General features: G+C 39.1%; 1 protein-coding gene across 1 annotated transcript; it reads right to left on the bottom strand.

The window, feature by feature from the left end:
• Nucleotides 1-2,135: 2,135 nt before the first annotated feature.
• On the bottom strand, nucleotides 2,136-10,361 carry LOC148376964 (uncharacterized). Its single transcript, XM_088351991.1, has 2 exons — nucleotides 10,146-10,361; nucleotides 2,136-3,574 (listed from the first exon to the last, which is right to left on the bottom strand). The coding sequence occupies exons 1-2, from the start codon at nucleotides 10,264-10,266 to the stop codon at nucleotides 2,391-2,393; spliced, it is 1,305 nt and encodes a 434-aa protein (XP_088208117.1). The 5' UTR covers nucleotides 10,267-10,361; the 3' UTR covers nucleotides 2,136-2,390.
• Between the last annotated feature and the right edge of the window lie 176 nt (nucleotides 10,362-10,537).

Raw genomic sequence — 10,537 nt, 5'->3', positions numbered from 1 at the left:
TCTGATAAATGAATTCAAAGTTAACATGTTTTATAGGAGTATAGTAATTTTCCACTGCCTAAAATCATTTTATTCCATTTTTATCCTGTGGAGTTTGCATGTTCTCCCCGGAATCCGGTGGTCACGTACACTACATTGTTATCAATGACAATAAAGACAATTCAATGAAAACCCTCTAAGTGTTTATATTCATATAAAGGCATTATCGGAATAAACTCGAGTATAGCTTTACAATAAACAATCAATTGTAAGGTCAGGGGCAATCAGAGGGTTTCTTTTGAAGTTCCTAATTAGCGCAAAGGGCATACACTTAAGTCAGTGCTTCTCAATCATTTTTTGGGCATGATCAGTTTAATGTAAAAACAAAAAACAGTGCATTTCAGGAGTAAGGTTGCAGTGAAATCAAGACACCAAGAGAATGAAATCATTGAATTGAAGCCAAAAACAACGGCTGATGGGAACAGTTCAAGTTGATCTTGTTTCCCCTTAACAACTTGGACACTCGACACAAACGGTAAATTTTAAAAACAAAATAAAATCCCTGCGGACGACCTACACGAGATATCTTAACTTGTCCCCTTGGTTGAATCTAACTATTAAAACTATCTTAAGGTTGCATAAAAGCAAGCTCAAATGATGGTGGTTTCTTCTTTACAGCAGGTGTTTCCAATGTGGTCATTGTCAAATATACCGTATTTTCCGCACTATAGGGCGCACCGGGTTATAGGGCGCACCCCCCAAAAAAAGTTTTTGGTCCTATATCTTCCATAGATAAGGCGCACCGGATTATAAGGCGCTACAATGGGAACGTGGACAAAACAGTCAGATGATTCAGTCCAACTGATTACCCCCTTAACATTCCCAAAGCTTGCAAAGAAGCAAATACGTGTCGTAGACACGTGCGGATGCGGTGTCCGTACGATGTCACTCAAATGCATCCATTCAAATATCATTCAGAAGGTTAAAGTCTTGGGATTCAAGAAATGCCAACCATTCCTTAGTTTCAATTTTCTTTTTCGCTCGCAACTTTAATGTGCATATGACAATAAACACTTGGAATTGAGTTGAATTCACTCAACTCATCACAGCAACATCAAGATGGTTCTAAAACAAGATACCGGGAAAATAGAAAGCCGCATAGCTCACCTAAGTTCTCACGTTCAATAATGATACGCAGCAATGGTCTTTTTACAACCGTGAGTGTAGTCAATCCAGGAGAGTAGAATATTTACAAATACAGACTAATGAAACATGTTTCTTTATGGCTTGCTATTCAGTCATCTTTTTCGGCCAATTGCAGGGTTTGTTTTGGCCCTCTAGCCTATCCGAGGCTCCGAATAACTTCAGCCAATAGCGATCGATTTAACGGATGATTGACACATCTTTTTCGGCCAATTGCAGGGTTTGTTTCGGCCCTCTAGCCTATCCGAGGCTCCGAATAACTTTAGCCAATAGCGATCGATTCAAATGATGATTGACACATTGGTTAGCCAATGAAACGCCGGTATATAAATCCCAGCATACACCGCGGACGACTCCACGTTCGGGGGAAAATCGAGTCGGCGGCTGCTGCGTAAGTTGCGAGACCTTGCGATTTAATATTGAGCCATATATAAGGCGCACTGTATTATAAGGCGCATGGTCAGCTTTTGAAAAAAATTAAGACTTTTAGGTGCGCCTTATAGTGCGGAAAATACGGTAATTGTGTTTCAAAGAATCAGTCCGAAAAAGTCTTACCTTCAAAATTTCATAATGCTCCGTCAGAAACTGATGTTCAGCGGCGCTAAAAGATCATGGCCAACACCTTACCATTTTAAAATCCGTGATTCTGGGATGTACCCCAACTATCTACAGCTAGCTAGACGACTATTTATTCTGACTCGGGAAACATGCAACCCATTAAGCCAGACTAGATCAAGCTGCGCTTACTCAGTTATCCTAGATCGCTTCAATTTTGTGCAATGCCACACTGTAAAGATGCCATCTTGATGAAAAAGGTATAACATATTTACATGCGTCTACGACAGACGTTTTAATTTTATCAAGAGAAGCCAAAAAAATTGAACATACTGATGATACCATAGTAATTACTGTCATTCATTATTCGATTACATATCTAAGAATCTAAAAAAGGATAAAAACTGCAACACTTGCTTATTTTAGAAAACAAAGTTTCAAAAGTTGTAGCTCAATAAAAATAGGATAAGTTTAGGACTATCACAGTTGTCAAGAGTACACAAATGAGATCATTTAGAGTTTTTTTTAATGTAAATACAAAGTATGAGCTCATATCAAGCAGAATGATGACTGCTATTCTCACCAGCACACGTGTGACCCTGAACTTTGACTTGACAAGAAAATCTTTGACCGCAAACTGACCAAGAAAATAGTTACCCATCAGGGTGAGTTTTAGTGTGTCTTTTTAAGTTTCCTTTCCGGCTGAATTTTTGATCGCAAACTGAGCAGGCAAAAGGCTTTTCGCCCGTGTGGGTTCTTGTGTGCCTTTGTAATTCGGATTTATGGGCGAATATTTTACTACAAATTGAGCAGGCAAAAGGTTTATCACCTGTGTGGGTTCTTGCATGTCTTTTAAAGTCAGATTTAAGGGAGAATACTTTGTCACAAATTGAGCAGGCAAACAATTTATCAGCGGTGTGGATTTGAGTGTGTCTTTTTAAGCTTCCTTTTTGAGTGAATTTTTGACCACAAACTGAGCAAACATGAGGTGTTTCACCAGTGTGTGTTATAGCGTGGCTTTTTAAGCATAATTTCCAAGTGAATTTTTGACCACAAACTGAGCAGGTAAAAGGCTTCTCACCAGTGTGTGTTCTCCTGTGGCAGATCAAACTCCCTTTTTGGGTGAATTTTTGACCACAAACTGAACATTCAAATGTTTTTTCACCAGTGTGAGTTCTAATGTGGTTTCTCAAATGTTCTTTTAGGCTGAATTTCTGACCGCAAATTGAGCAGACGAAAGGTTTCTCACCAGTGTGGGTTCTTATGTGGCTTTTCAAATGTTCTCTTTGGCTAAATTTCTGACCGCATATTGAGCAGGGAAATGGTTTTTCACCCGTGTGGGTTCTTGTATGTCTTTTCAAAGTTTCTTTTAGATTGAATTTTTGACCACAAACTGAGCAGCAAAACGGTTTTTCAAAAGTGTGGACAATGGTATGGCGTCTCAAACTACGCTTGTGGCTAAACATTTTTCCACACTGCGGACATTTGTGATATGCGTTACCACCTCCCGACAACTTGTCACCATTATTGTGTGCAGAGTCGTACGTGTCGTCATCATCTGTTACGGAGCTTCTGCTTGGAGACACCGCCTCCTTGTTCTCTTCTTGTTGATCTTCGGAGGTGAAACGGGCCCCGGTCACGGGAAAATCCCCCGAATCTTCTTCATTTTTAACGTCAACTGTCTCGAAATATTCCTCTTCCTCCTTTTTAAAGTTATCAGGTTCCAAATTGTGCCTGTACTCCTCCTTTTTAATGCGAAAGGGCTCCAAATCGTCTTTTATGATGCCAGGCAACTTTGTCTCCTGTTGCCAAGGAAGAAAATTCTTGTCACTGAGGTCTGGAGGACACAAGACACAAATAGTTTTGTAAAATATCGATTCACAAAAAAAAATAGGATTCTTTTACAGAAAATGCATCGCTACAACAATCCTTTTAGAATTTCTGGAAAAAAAAAAATCTGTTTTCTTTTTTTTTTGGTCGTCCTGGAGTGCGAGGCGGAATGGAGTTGTCACGGACACTACGTTGTTATCAATGATAATAAAGACAATTCAATGAAAACCCTCCCAATGTTTATATTCATATAAAAGGCATTACTGTTGTGGAGTCGGCTTGCATAAGGAACGCATTAGGATAGAAAAAGGGGAAATTCCATCTTGTTTACCCAGAGTGCAAATCTTGACGAATATTATTATTAATGATCGCCTCGGACGAAAGACTGGCGTTCGTCCTGCCAAGATTTCTTGGCAGGGAGCATACCGGGTCAAACCGACCCCAGGAACAACAGTTCCTGGAAATGTGGAGCCGACCCAAAACAATTCAAGGAAGTTATATAAAAAATTAAAAAAACAATCGGTCCGGAGGCGTGCATGTACACGAGCAAGGGGACGGGCGAAAACTAATACCAATGTTGGATTAGGATATAAAAAGCCACCCGACTCTGAGGACGAGGAGAGACTTCGAGATTTATTTGGATGAAGTTCAATAAACGAACTCTCCCTCTTACGTCACGACTCCGCTGCGCCTTGTTTTTCAATTATTATTAGTATATCGTGAGGCAAATTGATCGGGCCGTTTCCACAATATTAGCAGAATAAACCTGACCATAGCTGCACAAAAAAAATAATCATTGTAAACTCGGCGGCGGCAGTGCACGGGTTTTCTCTTAAATGAGTTTTGCAGGCACATCTTATTTAATAATAATAATAATAATAATAATAATTTCCTTGTATTGTCATTCTGTGTAACAATGTACACAGAACGAAATGTCGATTGCATCTGACCCGATGCAGCCGCAGCCAAGAGAGGGCGCCGCCGACCACTTTTTAAGTCTTAGGAATGACTCGGCCGGGGCGCGAACCCGAACCTCCCAGTCTCAAAGCGGGCGCCTTACCATCTAGGCTACTGAGCTGGTATTTGTAAAATTGTTTAAGAGCAAGATGTTTTGACACTTTTGAAGATGTACCAAAGACTAGAAAGCAAATCTTCTTGGCAAGATTGACAGGCCGCTTTGCAATTTTTCACCTTTAAAAATCTTTTATTGCTAATGATTACGTTACAATCTCTTGAAATAGTCCATTTGGAATCAAATCCTGATTGTATATGGAACAGTATTCTCTTGGATTATTATTCTTAGCTTGGAATTACACTATCAAGAAAAAAGTCTTCGTTTCTTGCCCTCTTATTTTCAAACACGATTTATCTCCAGTTGAATGAATGAATGAAAACTTTATTTCGAACATTGAAATAAAAACTGAACGAAAACATTAACTCAACAACCAAATAATGTTACATAATGTGTTGGAAAAGGGGTAGTCGGAAGCAGATCCTTATAATCCCTACCCCTTCATCTTCCCTATTAAATACATCAATGATAATAGATAGATAGATAGATAGATAGATAGATAGATAGATAGATAGATACTTTATTCTTCCCCTAAGGGAAATTCACAAATGACAACAATAGTAATAATATTAATAATAAAAGTTATGATATAACAATAGTAACAATAACAACAAAGTTAACCATAGTTGTAGACGCACTATTCCCAATCTCCCATATCACTCATACGCCATTTTCTTCATCTCTGTATTCCGCCAGTAATGTTTTTTTGTATTTAAATTAGAACAAGTGAATCGTTGGACATTGTTTGATCTCGTCTTGTAAATGATTCCGTAGTTTGACTCCACACACAGACACACACATACTTTTCCTGGTGGTTCTCACTTTTGGGATGATGAATTCGCTACAGCCCCTTAAGTTATAACTTCCCTCTTTCCGAGTGAATCATTTTTGGATGTTTTTGTTGACCTTAAATAGTTGTGCAGTGAAAAATTGGACTAAATCATCCTATTTTAATCATTTGGACTGCAGGAATAAAATATGAGTATGATCTCCATATCCTACCCTGTGTATGTTTCTAATTGCACGTTTTTGGAGGATAAAAAGGGCCTGTAGTCAACTTTTGTAATGATTGCCCCAGACTTCTGCAAATACTGTATATGGAACGATCATGACATATTACTTCAAAATAAATATGTTTTTATCCAATAACGTGATCCTAATTTCCCAGTGATTTGATCTTTACAGCTATAAAGAATCAAAATTGACGATGGGTTGAAACACTTCTGTGCTTGAAATATGAGTCCCAAACAGATTAAAAAAAAAGCAGTGCAAGTAGAAAAATGTCTTTTAAAGAGGTAAAACATATTTTCGCCCATAAAGCTTTTCCACCAGCACAAGGCCATTCACACCAATTTGATGTGAAAACATGTGGCCATTTTTATGTCAGTTGTCTGTTATCCCTCTAGCACACAGGTGTCAAACAGGCGGCCCGCGGGCCATATAAGGCCCGCGAAGGGATTGAATCTGGCCCGTGAGACAACACTCAGAGAAGAGCAAGAGAAAAACAAGCTGCAGGTTGAAATAGGTCCACTTGATGTTGCCAAAGCTAGGTGCCTCACACAAAGACACAGTACTTGTATTTATTTCTCTCTCTCTCTCTTCCACCCCTTTTCTCCCACTCTCCGTGTCTCTCTTTTTCTCTTCCTTTGTTGCTCTTTGTCTCTTTCTTTCTCTGTGTCTTTTTTGCTCTAACTTCCTTTTTTCCTTTTTTTCTCTTCTCTCTCTTCATACCCTTGGCACTTTCTTTTCTCTTTTCTCTCCTCCTGTCTTTCTATTTCTCTTTGGATTTCTTTCTTCCTCTCTCTTTCTTTCCCCCCTCTCTCATGACTCTTTATCTCTCTTGTTTCTCACACTCGCTCCCTCTCTCTCTTTTTCTTTCTTTGTCCCGCCCTCTCTCCTTTTCCCTCCCTCTTTCTCTTATTTCTTGATCTCTCTTTTTCTTTCTCTTGAATCTACAAGTCCGACCCCCGACAGAATGTTTGTTCTATCGTGTGGCCCCCCGAGTTCAAATGAGTTTGACACCCCTGCTCTAGCATGTTTGTTCATTTATATTTCCTTGTAATTTGAATTGTTAAAAAAAGGAAAGGATTTCCTGTAAGCTTCCACGGGTCTGAGCAATCACGCAAAGTCTGTGAATAATAACATCAATCCCAAGTTTGGCAACCAAATCATGAGCCGACATGTCCAAAACTTGACGTCAAATCAAGTTACGTTTTAATGACATTTTCACATTTGAATGACCCCGATCTGTCCTTTCAAACACACGTGAAGAATATGACTAGAACAGTCTTCCATCTTAGCAACATTGCTAAAATTGGCCTTATGCTGCCTCCGTCGGATGCGGAAATTACGATTCATGCGTTTGTTCGATGACTGTAATGCACTACTCTCCGGTCTCCCGAAGTCCAAAATCTGCGGGCCTTAAAATGCAGCTAAGAAGTAACACATTTTACTTTTTTTTTTTTCACAATCACAACCTCATGTTTATTGTCAATTTACCTTAACTGTACTGATGGAAACAATCCAAAGAAAGTTCTTTAAAACCTCAAAAATGAATTTCATATAACAAAGTCATAGAAAACTCTCATAGTTTTCTTTTCAATATTTGATACAATAACAAGTTTAAAAAAAAAATAATATATAAAAAACAAGAGTAAAGAGTAAAAAACAAGACTAGAGTAGAATAGGTCAGAGGAACGTCGTTGGCATAATAATACTATACGTAATAACCTAAATCGGTTCCCGTTGAACATACGAATAGCGGAAGGGTAAAAACTCTCTTTAAGACGTGTAGTCTTGCTCACAATGGAGCGAAGCTGGCGACCTGACGGCAGGTCATCAAGGTACCTGCGAGCAGGGTGACTGGGATCGTCCATCATTTTTAGTGTCCGTTTTCTAGTTCGATCGATGTAGATACTTATTAGGGACGGGAAGCCAGTACCTATTATTTCCTCTGCCGTACTCACCACTGATTCCATCTTTGACAATTCTTTATGATTGACGCAAACAAAGAAAACTGCGATTGACCTCGTTCAAACGGATTCAATGGTAGCACCATAAAAATGGACTAGAATAGATTGACGGACTCCTATCCAGGGTTGGGTAGGGTTACTTTTACTGGATTACTTTCAATGACTTTTGGATGACTCCAATAGCAAATATGCTAATAAAAGACAAAAGAAACTAAATAGGAATAAAATGACTCAATTTTGTGCAGGCAGCAAAAATCATGTTGGCAAGCTGTTTGGATTTATTTTCATTTTGTTTCTGTCGCATTTGATGTTAGTTTTGCCGGAGATCAAAGCCAGGAGAGAAAGCTTACCACGTGTTGTGAGTCATCATTTTGTTTGTATTTAGTTTCTTTTGTCTTTTATTAGCATATTTGCTATTGGAGTCATCCAAAAGTCATTGAAAGTAATCCAGTTAAAGTAACCCTACCCAACCCTGCTCCTATCTATGGGTGTCGCGTAGTGATGATGTCACGTCACGCTTTCCTGGCGCCGATCGAAGGCGACGCAGGTTTATTTCTTTTTCATTAATCTTAAAAATGTTCTCGCCCGTCGATTATTCACGATTTTATTTTTTGTATTTTTTTTTTATGGGAAAACCGTATTTTTTGTGACGCAACCGTAATACCGTAGTGGGTTCGATAAAACTGTACTCATTACGGCAGAACCGGAGTACTTGGCTGGTATGAGCGTGTGTGCGTCACAGTTCTGAGGTCATGAGATCGAACCTCCTGTGTGGAGTTTGCATGTTCTCCCCGTAGTTGCGTAGGTTTCCTATGGGCACGCCAGTTTCCTCCCACATTCCAAACACATGCATGTCGGGTTAAATACCCGGTCCAAATTGTCCCTAGGTGTGGATGAGCGAGCGAATTGTCTGTCTCTGGGTGCCCTGCAACAGGCTGGCAACCAGTTCAAGGTGTCCCCTGCCCACTGTCCGAAGATAGCTGGGATGGGCTCCAGCACCCCCGCGACCCTACTGAGGATAAGCGGTGGATGACAACACTTATTGTACCTTTTCTTCCGTTCTTGTTTTTATTTCTGTTTAGTAATTACTTATTGCTACCCTGTATTTATTATTGACTGTAAAGCACTTTGGAACACCATAAGGACCGTTCTAAGGGCCTGTAAAATTAAAGTGCATTCAGATTTACAAATACAAATAAATATGCTCAACACACTGCGCAAATGCACTTCAACCGAGGTGACCGACAACTCCGTTGCCTTTCTTCTTTTTAGTTTTTCCTTGCCTTCATGTTGGTTCCAGATCAGGGGATGGTGTAATAATAGTCTGAAATAATAGTCTGTGTAATAACCTGTGAAGCCCTTTGAGACTCTTTGTGATTAAGGGCGTCACAAATAAAAATGACTTGACTTTTTGCTGATATTTCAAAAGGTGAAACAAATTGATTTGTGATGCGCCCAACAACCAAAAACACCCGATACAATAAAATACAAATAAGATTCTGACAAGAAAAGGGACGCGTAAACTTTGTTATACAATAAAGCTATATAGCTCAATTTTGATGATTGGTAGTTAACATTTGGAGCTATATAGCCCGAAGATAAGTAAATCTAGCTCACAGGTGTAAAACTCCCGGCCCGCGGGCCACATCCGGCCCGGCGTACAATTATATCCGGCCCGCGAAATCCTTTTATATACATTTACTATATTGGCCCGGGTCTATGAAACCCTGATCACTTTCAAATTATACTCGGATACTAAAAACCACAATGGCCGAGAAAATGATGTTTATTGACATTGCCGGTAAACCCGTGTGTCTTATTTGTGGAGATTTTGTGGCCGTCATGAAGGCATTTAATGTAAAACGGCACTACAAGACAAAACTTTAGAGTACGCTGAAAAACTTGAATCCAGAGAACAGATACAGAAAGTTGAAGAGTCAAAGAAGACTATGAAGATGTTTTTCCATGAAAGCAAATTCCCAAAGAGAAAAGCACAAATTTGTATTATATTTTCCGTTTTTTCATATATTCATTTTTATAGTTTTGACAGGAGATATTTTTATGGAGAGCAAAGATTTTTAATTCATTGAATGTTTAAGTTTGTTTCTTCTGGAATAACATTCCTGACTGTTTTAAATTCATATTAATTTATTTTTTTAAACGGAAAGTGTATTCAATAAATATTTATCCTGTTTGGCCCGCGACCAAAGGTGTGGTTTTGAGTTCTGGCCCTCTGTAAAATTGAGTTTGACACCCCTGATCTAGCTGGTGGCTACATTTTCATCTCAAACAATAGAAACAGATCTACTTACTTGCCCATTGTAAATAGCTCAATAGATTACAAGATAAACTACGTTTTTGATAGGCTGGTTTACGACATAACGCTATATACCTTACTTATGCTAGCTAGTAGCAAGTAGTTAAGGGCTATAACTAGAAGTGGGCCAGCTGCACCAATAACATAGAAAAGTAACAAGATATATAGTGAATTGAATTCGAAAGTGGAAAATAAGATGAAACCGGAAGTGACCAACCTTCTCCTTTCAGCTCAACTTGTAGCTGCTTGCTAATGCTAACTTGAGTTAGCCGTCGATTTTCTCCCTCGTTCTCTTCTTCAAGCTCCTCTTTGAAAAGTCCTTTCACATGAGAGAGCATTTTAAACACATTTAAAGCCCACTATTACTATTTTATGGAGTTAAATGGAGCTTTTCCACAAGGTTGAATGGAAACGCCGTGTAGCCGAAAACACGCTGAGTGACCCGGAAGGACAACGCAGGTGGGCGGGGCTCCAACGAAACAACTTCCGCTTCACAAAGAGAACTTTTAATTTTTCTTTCTTTCTTTTGATAATATTTTGGTATATTTCATAAAGATTCTTCTTATGGCGGCATACTGGTTTTTGTAACCGTTTTTTGACACGGCATTG

The sequence above is a fragment of the Urocampus carinirostris genome, chromosome 1 (assembly GCF_059441175.1).
Source record: "Urocampus carinirostris isolate Australia breed hairy pipefish chromosome 1, RoL_Ucar_1.0, whole genome shotgun sequence".
In the NCBI taxonomy this organism is placed as follows: domain Eukaryota; kingdom Metazoa; phylum Chordata; class Actinopteri; order Syngnathiformes; family Syngnathidae; genus Urocampus; species Urocampus carinirostris.
This window is presented reverse-complemented; position numbering and strand designations above follow the sequence as displayed.

What these genes read in the sequence shown, in the direction of transcription:
- LOC148376964 (XM_088351991.1), bottom strand. Translation starts at nt 10,266, where the DNA reads ATGCTCTCTCATGTGAAAGGACTTTTCAAAGAGGAGCTTGAAGAAGAG. An exon ending in AGTTGAGCTGAAAGGAGAAG is followed by an intron (nt 3,575 to 10,145) that starts GTTGGTCACTTC and finishes TGTGTCCTCCAG; the next exon opens with ACCTCAGTGACAAGAATTTT.